Below are 18,224 nucleotides of genomic sequence, written 5' to 3'. Positions count from 1 at the left end.
GTAACCATGATCATCTTTATACATATTGCCGCCTGGTGCTTATTATGGAGTTGTGCTCAAGTCAGTAAGGGTTAAAAGCTACAGTCAGCGGGATGTCTGACTGATCTATTGAGGGAAGTGGCTCAGAGCGTAGAAGGCCGCACACACTTACAAAACACATATACCATGTTATGCATCATTATCCTTTATTCATTTATATTCTTTTATTAAGCGTTGAGTAGTGGCATTTGATTAGAACATTTATTCAACATATTAGCTGTATGGTTTCAGTTAGGTTATTCCACATATGAAGAGTTGGCCTCTGTCCTTACAGACAGCGTGAATGCTGAGGTCGAGGCACACACGCACACACACAAGCAGTAGTTAAACTCATGTGAAGGGGAGAGTTCAAATATTTAGAAAACAGTTTGCAAGGCCTTGTAGCTGTTTGATTGTGCTTGCAGGAGAGACTGTTTGTTCCAGGGGATAAGCAGAGTTAGAAGATTACTGGGAAGGATCTGGCCTCGGGAAGAGGAAGATGTTCTTTTAATGTGTTAAAAGTTGTCAACATTGATTGTATTGTACCTACTTTACGCATGAGGGGACGTTCTAATACCCTGAGGTTCATAAAAACTATTGTTCTGTGGTTTTCGGTGAGAGATCAATGCTGTCGGCGCGCAGTATTCATCTCCCACACGTGTGCATTAAAATCATCGTTTTGACTTGACCCGGCCGGACCAGTGTTGTTATTTTGGTTTTCCTCTTGTATCCATCCCCAATATTTTGAACTCGTAACAGTGTTGGTTGGTGGTCAGGGCTATCCAGACTGACAATTGGGACATTGAATGTCAACTCTCCAGTGGGGAGGGAGCCTGAGATTGTCTAAATTTGAGTCTGTTCTATACCAAATGCAGAAAAAAATATTTTAAGAAAGCAATTAAGTTCATGTTCCAAAAAATATGATTGTTTGCTTGCAGGACAACAGGAGAGATGGGTCCTCCGTCACAGATGGTGTGGTCAGTGAAGATGGTCGCCTGCAGGTTCAAGCTCATTGCATCTCCAACCCACATCCACTGCCACTCTACTTAAGGGAAGTTAAAGACTAGAGCAGGGCGATATGGCCAAAAATAATTATCACCATATGTATTTGAAAATTTGCGATAACGATATAACTGACGATATAATTGATGCGAGACAAAATACAACTCCACAACTTTACTAGCGCAAAAAAAAAAACAACCCATCCATTTATTTTCACTTAAACAAGCAGCTGTTTTTTTTTATGCATTAAAGCTATATCAAAATTTAACAGTGCAAATGCAAATTCCTTGCTGAAAGTTTAACCCAAATGCATTTCCAGTAGAAATGGGCTGACATATCCTGAGCATAACCATTTATAATATCAACTGAAGTTAAAAAGAGGTGCTTTGCAACATTAAACTGCAGTGTGTCTGTGAAGGTTCTCAGTCATCCAGGTCATCGTAGACTAAGGAGCTTGGAAAGAAAAGCGTCTGGACTTCTTGAGTTGCTTGAAGACGTTTCACCTCTCATCCGAGAAGCTTCTTCAGTTCTAAGGGGAACTGAAGAAGAACTGAACTGAAGAAGCTTCTCGGATGAGAGGTGAAACGTCTTCAAGCAACTCAAGAAGTCCAGACGCTTTTCTTTCCAAGCTCCTTATTAAACTGCAGTGTGCCAAATAAAAAAGCCAAATATGTATTTTTCGGACCATAAGGTGCACGGGATTATAAGGCACTTTAAGCGAAACAAAGCAGTCAGATAAATCAAACTTTATTCAACTCATTCTTCTTGCTTCCTCCACTTCTGTACCATTGATTCATTAATGCTGTATTCTATCACAGCTGCTCTATTCCCATGTTGTTGCTGTATATTAATGACTAACCTCGTATTGTGGATGGATTATCTCAGTTGTTCTCCTGACTGAAGTTTGGTCCGTTTACAGCATCTTGCCATGTGATTGCATTTGTCCCTAACCACCACGAACCCTCACGTTAACCTTTATCGAGTGGAAAAGTGTTAGCGTTCATCCTCCAGCTTCACTGTTTATGTTATGCTAACATAGCTGTGTCGCTAGCGATCACGTAGCACATCATTATATACCACATAGCCCAACTTCAGTAACCCTACAAACGTCACTGCTGTTTAATTTTCTGTCTTCATTTATGTTGGAAGTGATAGCAGAGCTATACGTTTGAATTTTTTCAGAAATCACTCAGTCAGAACATGCTATACCATGCTTAGGTAACTAGCGAGCTAACTTCCGCTTAAATGTAATAAATTCTGTTTTCATGGATGCCTGGATGTTAAACACCTGGTAAAGCAGCAATGCTGATCGTTTTATTAAAGATGAAAGAATTTAGACAGTTTTTAACTCTCAGTGATGCTGTGTGTTCGGTTGACTTTGGGACCTGAGGCGACGGAGTTTAGGACCCAGATGACTCCCAGATTTACAAGCACCTTAGTCCGACAAATATGGCAATAACGACGGCCCGCTTGCATGTTCTACAAAAAAATGTGCTTTGCTGTGTATCTGACGGACAAACACCAAACCAGTTCCACATCACTGAAGTTGCACCATTTTTACAAACCGATTCTGTTTCATCCGTTTCACTCAACAATCAGCCATGTGCGTATGAAAACAAAGGCACTGCGCATGCGCGTTTTACCCATATTCTATCGCGATATTTCATTTTCTTATCGTTGCCTAACATTGTACCGGTATTACCGTGAACGGTATAATATGGCCCAGCCCTATTAAAGACTTTCTTCTGCACCTACATTTGGATCACCTCGATCCATGACAGTCATTCAGGCAGTAATGCCTGGACTGGAAACAAGTCATCTTTAAAATATTACAATATTCCAGCTCCTGTGTTGGAATGAAAAACAAATGTGTTGTTTAAATTAGAGACTGCACTTGTGACAGAACAATAAATATATTTTATCTTGATTATATAAGTAATGTAGGAGCCATATGAGTTGCTCTTTTTTGACTAAGTGGGTTGGTTTAAATGGACTCACTGTATTGGTGCACGGGTGTGGGGCGTGCCTCATGGGTGTGGTAGATGATAAATGTGGTTGCACTCACCTGTTCACTGCACCTGATGTTGGTGAGCAGAAAGGTAGGGTGAGCATGAGGCAAAACTTTCTGTTGAGCGCAGCTTGAATGACTTTGATAGATTTTGACTGTAACTTGATGTTTTTTGTATAGTTGTGCACTAATTGATGCCATAGGCCAAGTTGTTATTTGGCATACTAATTGGTAGTGATGGGTAGATGAGGCCTCGTGAAGCGTTTCAGCACATTCCCCAAACTGTGTGGACACAGTTTTGCTGTTTTGCTCCATACTGACACCTGCTGGACCTTAAATATCATTGTAGGCAACTTACTTGAGACTCACAACATTTCACAACAATTCAATGACCTAGTCATACTTATACACTGTAAGGTATTGTACTTTCTATGGAATCATTTTATATCTTTTATGTTGCAAATATTGTAGACATCACCAGTGTGTGAATGGGTGGATGACTGGATGTGTAAAGCGCTTTGGGGTCCTTAGGGACTAGTAAAGTGCTATACAAATACAGGCCATTTACATCTTTAAAATATAGTGTGAATCACATTAAATGAAAATTAAGATGAAAGTATTGTGAATGTAATATTACCCATTCGACTCAGTTTATTATAAATTTCTATTCAGAAATATAAGTTTATCCAATCTTTTTGCATTTAGTCTATTGTGTTGTTTTTTTTTTGTTTGTTTGTTTGTTTGTTTGTTTGTTTTTTACACCTTTTCCCCAGCTTTGGAAAACTCACAGGCACAGATGAAGCTGGGGTACACAAAAGCTGTAAAGTCAGGTGGAAAAGGTTCTGATAAGATGTCTTCCTATTCCCCCAGTACGTTAAAGGATCCTCTGATCTTGGAATTTTTCTCTCTGACACTCTCCACAATACTAAGGGGTTGGCAGTCCTTTATAATAAAATTCAGGACTGCTTGGTCCAGAACAGTCTTCCTAGATGCTTGATTTGAAAAATAAAACGCATACTAATAAAAAAAAATGATGATAAAGCTGTTCAGTGTCAGTATAGGCCGACCTGTGTTCATTCTCAGTGTGTTTGTCTCCTCATTTTCATGTTTGGCTCTGTAATGCCTCTGTAACACTGAGGATTTGCTTTTGTTTGTAAGAAAGCTCTGCAGAACAGATGCAACATTTATCCTGCATAAAATGAAATAAATAATTTACACTTCAAGTCAAATTGCTGTTTTTCCTATTCTGATAGATTACACTGAAACAAACGGTTACCTTATTTGCAGTTAAAAGATCAAAATGATCCCACACAGCAGAAACGTTTTTCTTTCGGGCTCCATTTTGTTATGGAGAGGTGTATTTTTTTTTTCTTTGCCAGAGTAATTTTGTGGGGGGGTTTTTGGTGGCGACTCATTCCGTTGGCAGATACGGATGCGGTACCTGTTAAACAGAGTTCAGGGAACAAATGAGCCTGTACAGAGTACTCAAAATAAATAAGTTGTCCAAATTTAGTCATTTTTAGCTAAGCTTTACTCAACTTTTTTTTTAGTTCTGGGAACCAATTAGATTTTACAGTACACTTATACTTGTTTGCTATACCATAAAACAATAAAAGAAGGTACAACCTCTTCTCGTGACCGCAGGATGTGAGTGTGTATGCCAGAACACTCTGGAAGGCACACAGAGTCTTTACAGACTGCTAAGGATCAAACCTCTATCAACATGCAATTGATTATAAAACACTAAGCATATATGAGTAAATATTTCTAAGCATAAATGACTTATGAATAAAATAAGGGTGGAGGGGCCATGGTCATTTAGGGTGGGGGTGGTGATTCCAATGAGACCAAAATATTGCACATGAGCCAAAAATATTGCACAGAGCATGGAAAGAGTGAGATATTGCACATAAGACATTGCACATAAGACATTGCACATAATCTTCTTGCCAGCTGTTGTGCAACCAGCGTACCACACGGGGATGGCGTTTGGTACGCTGACCTCTTCCTTTGTTTTCTTGGTGTTTAGGGTAGAGATGGCACGATACCACTTTTTTATGTCCGATACCGATATCATAAATTTGGATATCGGCCGATACCCATATGAATCCGATATTGTGTGTTTCTTAATCAATAAAACTGTTTTTTAATATCTCGCTGCATTTTGTATAAGTTCATACTCAAGTTTAAATAAACAACAACACTAAAGCTATTCTGCATTATACCTGTGTGTGGGGAAAAAAAATACACTGCACCCAAAATATTTCATAGTTCAGCAACACTGATCAATCTAATAAACTTAAACCTACTCCATCCTCCCTATTCTGGTATTTTAAAGACTACTTAGCAGAAATATTAAGCAACCTAACTAATAGGGTTGCAAACTCCCAGCAACAAAAAAAAAAAAAATAGGGAACCACCCTCCACCTCATGATGCTTAATCGATGTAATCAACTTTAATTTGATGCAGGATGAAAACAAAATGCACAGAAACAAATAATTTTTCAAGAATAAGTAAATAGATTAAACATCTTTCTTCAACAGAATTGCAGGATTCACAGATGGTACTTTCCCAAAGGAAAAAGTACTATAGCTTACTAGGGTATATTAGACTTAACAGTTACTATATACAGTAATGGACTTCTACACATTTTACATCAGATTAAAACTTTGGGTGTAAGATTCAGATAATTATTTATTAAAAGCTAGACATTTTAAATGAGAATAAGAAAGAAAGGTATGTCTTTGTGCCCCCCTTTTCCCTGTTCATGCCCTATCGGCCCCCCTGGTTAAACTTTGCTAGATCCGCCCCTGCACAGTTACCAGCCGTCAGCTGCGTAGAAAGCGATCCTGGTCTAGAAAGTAATATTAAATATATTCTAACAACAGCTTATCAAGCTTAAACGTGCTGCTGTTGTTCAGCCGCTGGTTTTACTCTTTCTGGCGCAAAGTGGGCCAAAAACAAAGAAGAGAGACGGACTCGTGACAGAAAAGCCGATCAGCTGATCATTAAGCAGTTTCACGATTGAAGTAGCAGCAGGAGAGCGAGAGGCAGTCGCTCCATATATCGGTTGTTAAGCTTAACATGGGAACGCTTTACAAACATTCAGAGATGAACTTACACACTTGCTTTACTTCTCTCCGAGATAACTTCGGCGGAGATGAAATGGTCTGGGTCTAGGTTTAAAAGCTTGTCTATACGAATGTCTGGGATGATGGTATTGAAGGCCGAGCTGAATTCAATAAAGAGCATCCTTACTGATTTCCCAGGATACTCCAGGTGATGCAGAGGAGAGTGAAGGGCGGTGCAAATTGCATCCTCTGTGGACTTTTTTGCCTTGTAGGGTGGGAGGCAGTCCTTTATGTGCCTTAGGAGCAGCTTCTCGAAGCACTGTGCAATCACTGGAGTCAGTGCGATGGGTCTGTAGTCGCTGAGGCTACTGATGGTGGTTATTTATGGTCTGCTCTTGCTCTGCTGTACATGTCCTGGTCCCCAGATTTGTGTGTTGAGTTGCATGCCTTTAACAATGCCTGAACCTTACTCGTCATCCAGGTTTTACGTTTGGGGTAGAGCCGGACAGGCTTTTCCGTGGAGACAGTGTCCATGCAGTGCTTGATGTAACCTGCGGTTGTGTGAGTCTCTAGTTCATCATGTTAAAAGACACTCCACTCTGTGAGGGTACTTGAAAAGGTTCTGAAAGCGTGAGGAAACACATTCCTGTAAACCAAGAGAAGACACAAGTACACGTGTTTCTTTCGGGAATGTTCCTCCTCATATACAGGGCGAACATTTGTACTGTTTTAAAAGACCTTAAAGTCTCCTCTTATTTTTCTTAAAGCACACAAACTACAGAGTTGTGCAGTGAGTCAACGTGTTATTAAACAACATATCATGTGACCCAGATGTTGACCCGGAGATAATGGAGGAGTCAACTTGATGGAGGTTTTGTGACTTTGTGGTGTTTTCCTCCTGCAGGCTGTCCTGTCGTCTCACTCCTCCCCTGCTTGATCCACATGGACTCGGCCATCTCCCACCACAACAAGCTGCAGACTGCTCACACCTCTGTAAATACCCACACTGTGTAACACACCTGCTGTTACACCTTTTTGGTGCAACCCTTTAAATTTGGGGTACCCCTTTGGCCTCTCCCCTTTTCTACAATTCCCTGTAGGAGAGGAACTGGAGCGGGCAAGTTAATTACTTGGAGGTCTTTCATTCTTTTTACCTTTCATCGCAGGAACACAATGCAGGAACACAGCGGTTACATATACAGTAGTGTGCCAAAGGTTTAGGCAGGTATGCAACAACGCTGTAAACATAGAATGCGTTCAGAAAAATAAATAAGTAAATAAAATTATATATATACTGTATATATATAGCGCCTTTCTAGACAGAGTCATAAAGTGCTGCACATAAGATAACCAGTCATAGAAAGGTAAAACAGACAATATCAAACAGACAATTTAAAACAGGCAAAATTAACCAAAAGCAGTTTTTTTTAAAAACAACTACTCCATCCACAATTCTTAAGGTTTGGGGGAGAGAGTTCCACAGTCTAGGGACGTAGGGCTGTAGCAGATCAGAGATGTAGGCTGGTGCCAACATCTCTGATCTAAAAGTCAAGACCAGGATCTTAAAATGGCCTCTGAATTCAACAGGAAGCCAGTGTAGCTGAGATAGCAACGGTGTCACATGTGAATACAGATTTTGTCAAAACCCTAGCGGCAGCGTTTTGCACAACCTGCAGACGATCCAGAGAACCTTTGCTTAGATACATCAACAGTGAGTTACAGTAGTCCAAGCGTGAGGAAATAAATGCATGTATAGCAATCTCCAGTTCAATTCATTCCATTCAATTCAGTTCATGAATGATTAATGATTGTTTATTAACCCCAAATGTATTCTACAGCAGGACAACGACCCCAAACACACAGCCAAAGTCATTAGGAACTATCTTCAGTGTAAAGAAGAACAAGAAGTACTGGAAGTGATGGTACGGCCCCCACAGAGCTCTGATCTTAACATCATCGAATGTGTCTGGGATTACATGAAGAGACAGAAGGGGTTGAGGAAGCCTGTATCCACAGAAAATCTGTGGTTAGTTCTCCAAGATCTTTGGAACAACCGACCAGCTGAGTTCCTTCAAAATGCGACGTGATTTAGATTTCTCTTTTGCTCATTCACTGCATTTTGTTGATTGATGAAAGCTTTGCACAGTACTGTATGTAATTATGTTTGTGATTCTGTGTCGTAATCAATGTTCTCTTCAGTTTAAGGACCCGCTGCCTTAATCTTCTGGGCTTCCAGCAGTTTATGGAAGACAGTGAAATGACCTCTGACCTGATGGACGAGGGAAAGGAGCTGAACCGCCAGGGTGAGACTGTCGCCACCATCTGAATTCTGTTTAACAAGACAGTTATAATAAAATATAATATTTGTACAGTTATAGGAAGAGGCGGAGGGTAAATACCTCTTTGTTTCTTCTGTTTAGATTTCAGAGAAAACTAATCAGTGTATGATATAACAATAGAAGTCACTCACACACATCAAAGTCCTTTTACACATCTTATTCTAATAACATAAAATATATATTTTCATTGTGTATTAAGTGCACAGACTGCAGTTTACAGCAGGTTTCCTCACATATACTATATGATTCCAAAATAAGAAAGTCATCTGCTGGGAGAAGAAACAACAGTGAAACGGGAAGTACAAAGAAGCTGCTCATCACTGGATATTCTGCTTAAGATTGAAGATTGAACATCTGCCTCCCAGCAGGTCAGTAAAACCGAGACAGCTCTTCAGAATCGGCGACAACATCTCCAGCACCATCAGACTGAGAACAGGAGCTCCTCGAGGCTGTGTTCTCACCCCACTGTTGTTCGCTGTCCTGACACTGCACTGCTCTACACAGCTCCAACCACATCATCAGGTTCGCTCATCAGCAACGACGACGAGTCGGCGTACAGAGATGAGGTTGAGCAGCTGGCGTTCTGGTGCAGCGAGACCACCAACACCACCTCCATCACCAAAATAGCCTAGCAGCGCCTCCACTTCCTGAGACGCCTGAAGCGGGCCAGCCTTCCTCTTCCCATCCTCACCGTGTTCTACAGGAGCACCATAGAGAGTGTTCTGACCAGCTGCATCTCCGTGTGGTTCGGCAATCTCATCCAGCTACAACGGATTGTTAAAGCAGCTGCCAAGATCACTGGAACATCTCTCTCTCTCTCTCTCTGCTACAGGACATCTTCACCAAGCTCTGCATCAGCAAGGCCTCCTGGATCATGCTTGACCCCTCACACGCACTCTTTTCTCTCCTCCCGTCTGGCCGACGCTATCGCAGCATTGGGGCCCAATCCTCCAGGCTGCGAAGTAGCTTTTTCCCACAAGCCATCAGACTCTTGAACTCACTACCGGCTCTCCCACTCCCCCCCAACACCCACACCCACACAAACCGTTACCTAACTCTATTGCACTCCACATACCACTGCCTTTGTAATGCAGATGCTGCTCTATGGACAATCCTTACACTCAAGAACTCTGCTCATGTTTACAAGCTGCTACGCTGGTCACTTTAAATCACTTCAAGGTCACTTTAAATCATTCAAATTGTAAATTGTTATTAATACATTTACCTCCAAGTCTTAAAGTGTATATTTATTTTTTCACTTTTCTTATATTATTATTTCTTTGGGGGGGGGGGGGGGGGGATTGCACTGAATGTAACTGGAGCCTCATCATCTCATCTCTAGATACTGTACTGTATATAGCGGAGATGACAATAAAGCGTACATTGGCTTGACTTTGATGTGACAGACTGCAGGCCTGAGCTTCTAAACAGATCAAATCCTCAATTTACTGCCTGTCATGCCGGCAGTAGAGACAGTCTGAGCACATGAATGTGAATCACTTTAAATCAGAATCAGAATCAGAATCAGAATCGTGTTTATTGGCCAAGTATATGTGCAGACAAATACAAGGAATTTGGTTCCGGTAGATGGTGGCTCTCAAGCACAGCAATGTAAAAACACACACACACACACACACACACACACACACACACACACACACACACACACACACACACCTATATGTACATTACGCATGCATACACATACATACACAAAGCTGTGTGAACCAACTATAAATAACTAAACTTATGTACATAAGATACAGAAATGAAATGAGGTGGAATGAATACTACAGAATGTACATAAGGTGCAGTCTGGCAGTGGGAAGCAGTGTGACAGGTCAACTGTTTAGGAGGGAGATGGCGAGGGGAAAGAAAGTGTTCCTGTGTCGGGTGGTCTTGGTTTGCAGGCTTCTGTACCGTCTGCCAGAGGGCAGCAGGTCAAAAAGTCTGTGTCCAGGGTGTGAGGGGTCTGTGACGATTTTCCCTGCCCGTTTCCTGGTTCTTGAGAGGTACAGATCCTGGATGGAGGGCAGGGGGGCACCGATGATCCTTTCTGCTGCCCGTACAGTCCGCTGCAGTCTGCTCCTGTCCTGTTTAGTGGCTGCACCATACCAGACTGTGATGGAGGAGCACAGGACAGACTCAATGACTGCAGTGTAGAACTGGATCAGCAGCTCCTGTGGAAGACTGTACTTCCCCAGTTGTCTCAGGAAGTACATCCTCTGCTGGGTCTTTTTGAGGATGGAGTTGATGTTGGTCTCCCACTTCAGGTCCTGGGAGATGGTGGTACCCAGGAACTTGAAGATCTCCACAGTCGACACAGGGCTGTCTGATATGATGAGGGGGGGCAGAGTTGGGGGGTGTCTCCTGAAGTCCACTGTCATCTCTACAGTTTTAAGAGTGTTCAGCTCCAGATTGTGCTGACTGCACCAGAGTACCAGCCGCTCAACTTCCTGCCGGTATGCAGACTCATCACCATCCTGAATGAGGCCAATGACGGTGGTGTCATCTGCAAACTTTAGGAGTTTAACAGCCGAGTTCTTGGAGGTGCAGTCATTAGTGTAGAGGGAGAACAGTAGTGGTGAGAGGACACATCCTTGAGGGGCACCAGTACTGAGGGACCGAGTTTCAGAGGTGATCTCCCCCAGCCTCACTTGTTGCTTTCTGTCTGTCAGGAAGCTGGTGATCCACTGACAGGTAGCTGGAGACACGCTGAGCTGGGAGAGTTTGGAAGAGAGAAGTTCAGGCACGATGGTGTTAAAAGCCGAACTAAAGTCCACAAACAGGATCCTGGCATAAGTTCCCGGGCGGTCGAGGTGTTGCAGGATGTAATGCAGCCCCATATTCACTGCATCATCCACCGACCTGTTTGCCCGGTAGGCAAACTGCAGAGGGTCCAGCTGGTGGCCTGTAATGTCCTTCAGATGGGCTAACACCAGTCGTTCGAAGGATTTCATGACCACAGACGTCAAGGCGATAGGTCTGTAGTTGTTCAGTCCTGTGATGGTAGGTTTCTTGGGAACAGGGATGATGGTGGAGCGTTTGAAGCAGGATGGAACTTCACACAGCTCCAGGGATCTGTTGAAGATGTGAGTGAAGATGGGAGCCAGCTGTTCAGCACAGGTCTTGAGGCAGGAGGGTGAAACACCGTCTGGTCCGGGGGCTTTCCTGGGCTTCTGTTTCTGAAATAGTCGGCTCACATCCTCAGTGTGTATTCTGAGTTCCAGGGAGGAGGAAAGGGGGGTGGGAGGTGTGATGGAGGTCGTTGAGTCTGGATTGGAGAGGGTGGTGGCGGTCGTTGAGTCTGAAATGGGAAGGGTGGTGGTGGTCGTTGGGTCTGGATTGGGGAGGGTGGGGGTTGTCGTTGAGACTGGATTGGGGAGGGGGAGGGTGAAGGGGGGAGAAGTGGAAGGTGTGTTGGGGGTCATTGTCTGAAGCAGTGTCTCTGGGGAGGGGAGGATGAGGCGTGGGAGTCTGTCCGTCTCAAACCTGCAGTAGAATGTATTTAGCTCGTTGGCCAGGTCTTTGTTTGCTTCAACAGTGGGTGGGGGGCGTCTGTAGCTGGTGATTTCCTGCAGGCCCCTCCACACTGACGCAGGGTCGTTGGCTGAGAGCCGTTCTTCCAGCTTCTGGGAGTAGATCCTTTTAGCTGCTTTGATCTCCTTGGTCAGTGTGTTCCTGGCTTGCTTGTACAGGGCCCTGTCACCACTTCTGTAGGCGTCCTCCTTAGCTTTACGAAGATGTTGGAGTTTAGGAGTGAACCATGGTTTATTGTTGTTGTATGTGCAAAAGGTCTTTGTTGGCACACACACATCTTCACAAAAACTGATGTATGATGTCACAGTGTCCGTGAGCTCATCCAGGTTATCAGATGCAGCTTCAAAAACAGTCCAATCAGTGCAGTCAAAACAGTCCTGTAGTTCCTGCTTTGCTGCGTTAGTCCACTTCTTCACAGTTTTGACTACAGGTTTGGCACGTTTGAGTTTTTGCCTATAAACTGGAATAAGATGGACCATGCAGTGATCAGAATGTCCCAAAGCTGCCCGGGGCACAGAGCGATAGGCATCTTTTAGAGTGGTGTAGCAGTGATCCAGTATGATGTTGTCCCTGGTGGGGCAGTCTATATGCTGTCTGTATTTAGGGAGTTCGTGGTTGAGGTTTGCTCTGTTAAAATCCCCAAGGATAATTGTAAAGGAGTCCGGGAATTTCCTCTCCAGGGTGGTGATCTGGTCAGCCAGCTCGCACAGTGCGTTGTTCGCGTTGGCCTGAGGAGGGATGTAAACTCCGACCAGCATGAAGGAAGAAAACTCCCGCGGTGAATAAAACGGTTTACAATTGATGAAAAGACTTTCCAAGTGTGGGCTGCAGTGTTTCTGTAACACTGTGACATCAGTACACCAACCTTCATTAATGTAGAAGCAGACTCCACCACCCTTTGTTTTCCCTGAGAGCTCCGTTTCGCGGTCCGCCCGGTGAAGTTGGAAGCCCGGCAGATTTAAGACAGCGTCTGGGACACGCTCACTGAGCCAGGTTTCAGTGAAGCAGAGGGCAGCAGAGCGTGCAAAGTCCTTGTTAGTCCGGTTTAAGAGCAGTAATTCGTCGACTTTGTTTGGAAGAGAGCGGAGATTCGCGAGGTGAATGGAGGGGAGTGCCGTGCGGAATCCTCGCCGACGTAGTTTCACCAGTGCACCAGCGCGGGTCCCCCGTCTGCGTCTCCTCCAGGAGCCACAGAGAGCTGCTGCGCCTCCAACTAAAATCTCCAAAAAACTTTCCGGGTTTGTGAAAAATGGATAAGAACTATAGTGAGACGACTGCCTGATGTTTAGCAGTTCATCTCTGGAGAAAGTGATGTGGTCTGAGTGACCAAAAGCGCAGAAAATAAACAAAAACAAGAAAAGTGCGAGAGAGCGCAGTACCGAGGCTGCCATCCGCGGCGCCATCTTGAAACAAACAAATGCAGGTTTTATGAAGGTCTTGCTAATATATTTCATTTCTAGTGTTTAATGTTGTAGATTTATTTATCTGTCTGTCACGATGGGAGCTGTTAGGATCAACTGATTCAGTCACTGATAAACCTGAAGTCCTTCAGTCATGTAGGAGGTCAGAGCTTCATGTTTATGGGATTCATGTGCAGTTTAATTGCATCTGTATTTATGTCATTTAAAGTTGATTGGCAGGTGATTGTGTGTGAAACCATGTAATCACTGTAAGTTCATCAACACCTTCACCATGTTTAAATACGATAAGATAACATGACCTTTAGTAGTCCCACACGTGGGAAATTTGTTTTGTCACAGCAGGAAGTGGACAGTGCAAAAGTTCTGAAGCAATAATTAGACTACAATAAGAATAAATACAGTACACAACTGTACAGAATAGAATAAAATCAAATACTATATACAGTAGAATAAAATATACAATAGGATAAAAATAGAATAAAATGTTGTACACAACTGAGTAAAAATACAACGATGCCAGAAAGGAGTATTGCACTTAGTGTTATTGCACATGTGTGGGTGTGTGTGTTTGATCAGTTAAAGTCTTTGTTGTGGAGTCTGACAGCAGTGGGTTGGAAAGACCTGCGAAATCTCTCCGTCCCACACCGTGGGTGCTGCAGCCTGCCACTGAAGGAGCTGCTCAGTGCTGTCACAGTCTCCTGCATGGGGTGGGAGATGTTGTCCAACAGGGATGACAGCTTAGCCACCATTCTCCTGTCACTCACCACCTCCACTGGGCGCAACGATTCATTGAAACGTGCAAATATTCCAATATCCATTAAAAAAAATACAGAATATGAAGGAAAAACAAAGCTTTTACAGTTTTAACGAGCTTGTAAGTGAATGTGTGGTCTGACCTATATCCGTCAGCTCACTCTGAACTCTCTGAGCAGCTCTCGGTCATCTGTGTGAGGATCTGCAGGAACACTTCTCCAGGCTTCTTGAAGGACATTCAAAGCTCTTCCTTGGATGTTTCTGCCATTTGTTGATGATTCCACACTTTTATGTCATGCTGAGCTTTGTGCTCTGGGAAAGCCAGCCCATGACTGATAGTGTTATCGTCTTATATCTCACATCACTGCTGAACTGTTTTTCTGTTTCTTAAGGACGTGACTTTGACATACTGTTCAGAAAATATTCCAAACTTTGAATCAAAAATATTAAACAAATTAAGGGCAGCTTTACACTTTTGGACATTACTGTGCGCTATCGAAGGAAATATTGACAAGTGTTTGCTTCATACATGGATTACAGAAGTAAGAAAAAGAGAAGTGACCTTTTAAAACTCAGTTTCAGCTTCGAGGGTAACCGTGGTGCTGGTCATTCTTACAAAGCTGTCATGTTTTAGAGCTTTGGATGGTCTTTCTTAACTTCCAGGCAGCCAATGTTATTTTTGTAAAGTACAGAGTTTCATCTGTGTGCTGTTAGATTTCTATTTGTTTTTGTTTACATTAAAATAAACTGGAAATATGAAGCAGATCCCCGATGAACCCCAGGAGTCATTGTGGGCTTGTACTGATTGCTAAACCAAGCTGCACAAGATTGGACTGAAGTAAAGCAAAGGCTGCCTTGAAAGTAGGAAAACGATATGAAACCATGACAGTGAGCTTTGGAGGATTTCTTCAGTCACGTTTTTATGAAGCATTTGTTTATAGCATTAAAATGAAGTGAGCTAAAACTGTAAAAACACAGAACTGGTCCTTTAAATGTGTTTAGCAGTAAGTGTTGTGGTGCTGGCAGAAGTGATCTTCAGTCAGAAAGGTTGATGGTCAGGATGAACCTGGACAATTCTCTGTTTATATGTGTCATATCTTTTGTATGATATGGGATAATTATTGATAGAGACAGACGTAGCCTTGTACTTACATTTCTTGCCGCCTGTCAACACTGCATCTCCTGCTGTTACAAACGGCTCTTCTGTGTTTGTGTCTCATCGTTCTAGTGATGAATATTTATCGTCCACCATGATCTCAGCCTATTGTTCTGGTTCTGGTTTTGGAGAGTAGACTGTGTGTTGATCTGAGTCCTGTGAATTATTCCCAAGACAAATTAAAAATGTCCTCTGGTGCCGTGTTGTTGCACAACAAATATGATTGAGGTGTCAGAAACGGTCTGGCCCTGGTTATTGTCTCAGATATGGTGCACGTCTTATCCTTTCTGCTTCTGTGGGTTTCCTTCTTTTACTTCTTGTTATTTTCCTAAAATGTTTTTCATTGTGACAAAAATATCTGCTGGAGTTTATGGTGCACTAAAACCTTTATGAAACAGTTGCACTCACCGTTAAAAGGCAAGCCAGAAAAGCAGTGTAATGCAAAGTTATTTAAGGGCTAGATTTATTGCAATGGGTGTGTTACGTTCCCCTAAAAGGGTCCAGGCGATGAAGGGGAAGTAACAAAATGTGTCTGGGTCAGAAAAAGGAGACAGAGGCAAAATGGTTAAATTAAAGAGTTTTATTAAAGTTTCTATTGATACTAACTGAAACTAACTAACTGTGCTACATATGACTTATATGTCATATAGCACCAGCCTCGGAGGAACGTTGTCCTGTTTCACTCTGTACTGTACCACTGTACATGGTTGAAATGACAATAAAAGTAATAATTTGACCATCTCAACTTTTTCCTTTTATTGGCTTCTTCTTTGCCGCTCTGCCAGAAGGCGCAGCAGCCTGGAGACCACTCTTCAGTGTGGATGCTGTGACTGGTGTTTGACTCGTGGGTCATTCCATCTCAGTCCATCAAACATTTCCATCAAGACTGTGATCATCAGTCTTTCTTGAATTAATTCCAAGGAAAGATGATCTAATTTCACACACACACACACACAAACAGCCACAGCATGAAATTACATGGAAACGGTGTCTATAGGACCTTTACTTCATCCTAAGTCATCCTAAGAAAAATTAGTTATAGCAGGCTGATGTTCATGTGATGTTCTGGCCAGTCTGAAATAATTTACTTAGCAGTAAATGAGACAGTGGCCAAAATGTAAAACTGTTCATTTAAATAAATAAAGCAGTAGGAGATTTTTTAATTTTTATTTTCTTTATTTTCATTTGTTTTTAACTACATTTTCTCTTTTTCCATAGTTTTTTTTTTTTAGTGCTCCCCATCAAGTGAACCCCTCACCTGAAGTTTTTTCACTTCAAGCCAATTAATTTCAATCCAATTGGATTGAAATGATCAACCCCAACAATCAAATGATCCCCTATGAGCAAGCACTAGGCAACTGTGGAAAGGAAAAACTCCCTTTTAACAGGAAGAAACCTATGACAGAACCAGGCTCAGGGAGGGGCAGCCATCTGCCATGACTGGTTGGGAGATGAGGGGCCAAATAAAACATAAAAGAGAGCACAGTATAGTTACCACAGGTTGGTATGGTCAGTAGAACGTGGTTGGAAAACATTACTGTTCTTTAAAATGTAACTGGTGCACATCGACAATTGCAGTAGGGCTCGAGTAGATAATGAGCACAATTCCACAAATAGCAGCTGGGACATTCACTTCAGTTGAACATCTTTGAGTAGGCCCAGCAAGCAACAAGGCCCGCTGTGGCAAGACCTAAACCTACTTTAAGTAGTCGTTTGGCACCACAACACCACGAATCACTAGTCTGAACCTCGTCAGGAGGATTCTCCAGCTGCAGAAGTTCACCAGCAATCTGACATTCCTCTTGCACATTGTTCACATCACCCGATACATTTTGTTTTTGCACCATACTGAGCACATCCTTAAGATCTTGGGCCGTCTGTAGCCTTGTTTCTAAAACTTTATAAAGGTCATCTATCAGTTCCCACTTGTACACAATTTCCCTGTACTGTCTTTCTATTATGTCATTATTTTGAATTATTAGACGATGAGCTTCTCCCGCTTGCCGCTCAAGTGTGTGTAAAGCAGCAATGCTCCTTCTCCGCTTAAAGAGAAACGCTTGCTTTTTTTGAATCTCATGCAGATGCATCTGAATGGTTTTAATCTCTGCTCTGTTCTGTTTTGTTATTATTTCATTGTTTTTAATTATTAAATCCTGTGCTTCTGACACTTTGCACTCAAGATTTTCCAAAGCTTTCCTGAGATTTGTGTTATCTATCTTTTCTCCATCTCTCTCACTTTCAACATTGGAAAGCTCAGCAGTAATGCTGCTGTTCTGCTCAAGGAGAAATTCTTCCTTTTCCTGAAGCTCATGGAGCTTCAGATTAATGTTTTTAATCTCTGCTGTGTTCTGTCTTTCTATTATTACATTATTTTTAATTATGAAAAACTGAGCTTCTCCCACTTGGCGTTCAAGACTTTCTAAGCCAGCAATGCTCATTTCCTGCTTAAGGAGAAACTCTTGTCTTTTCTGAATCTCATGCAGATGCATCTTAATTGTTTTAATATTTGCCTGCATTCTTGTCTTATGAGATACCTGTGCCTCAGTCTGTCTTTGTGATGAATTATTGAATCTTTCCTGTGACATTTCTTTAAAAACTTTACACAAAGTGTCAAAAGAAAAAAAAGAACGCTTGTTGAATTCTTTAAATGTAAAAGTATTCCCTTTCTCAAAGAATACTAGTTTGCAAGAACAAATCGCTGTTTCTGAAAATGCTCCAAGTGAAACTGTGTTTAGGAAGGTGAAAGTGGGGTATTTAAGCATTTCTGTGGCGGCGACAGTGACGTCAGCGCTTTGATCTTCTTTGATCTTCTCATACAAAAGCGCTGACGTCACTGTCGCTGGAACCCATCAAAGTGGAGCGTTTGCATTCCGCGCATGCTCAGATCATGCGTATTGAAATGAACGGGAGTGTGT

General features: G+C 42.4%; 1 protein-coding gene across 4 annotated transcripts; it reads left to right on the top strand.

Annotated features, from left to right (window-relative positions):
• The first annotated feature begins 5,870 nt into the window (after positions 1 to 5,870).
• Positions 5,871 to 8,917, top strand: LOC134632152 (G-protein coupled receptor-associated protein LMBRD2B-like). 4 transcript variants are annotated; one of them, XR_010573729.1, is made up of 4 exons: positions 5,871 to 7,093; positions 7,939 to 8,126; positions 8,300 to 8,403; positions 8,702 to 8,810. XR_010573729.1 is itself a non-coding variant. In XM_063480785.1 (4 exons), exons 1-4 carry the CDS (start codon positions 7,043 to 7,045, stop codon positions 8,813 to 8,815), a joined length of 408 nt encoding a protein of 135 aa, XP_063336855.1. In that variant the 5' UTR covers positions 5,871 to 7,042; the 3' UTR covers positions 8,816 to 8,917. The 4 variants fall into 4 exon arrangements, 3 of the variants coding, with proteins under 3 accessions (XP_063336855.1, XP_063336854.1, XP_063336852.1); XM_063480785.1 differs by having other exon boundaries at positions 7,939 to 8,183; positions 8,808 to 8,917; XM_063480784.1 differs by having other exon boundaries at positions 7,939 to 8,183; positions 8,805 to 8,910.
• The last annotated feature ends 9,307 nt before the right edge of the window (positions 8,918 to 18,224 follow it).

This window comes from Pelmatolapia mariae, linkage group LG7 (genome assembly GCF_036321145.2).
Source record: "Pelmatolapia mariae isolate MD_Pm_ZW linkage group LG7, Pm_UMD_F_2, whole genome shotgun sequence".
Lineage (NCBI taxonomy): Eukaryota > Metazoa > Chordata > Actinopteri > Cichliformes > Cichlidae > Pelmatolapia > Pelmatolapia mariae.
The sequence above is the reverse complement of the archived record's forward strand: the minus strand, read 5'-3'. Positions and strand labels throughout refer to the sequence as shown.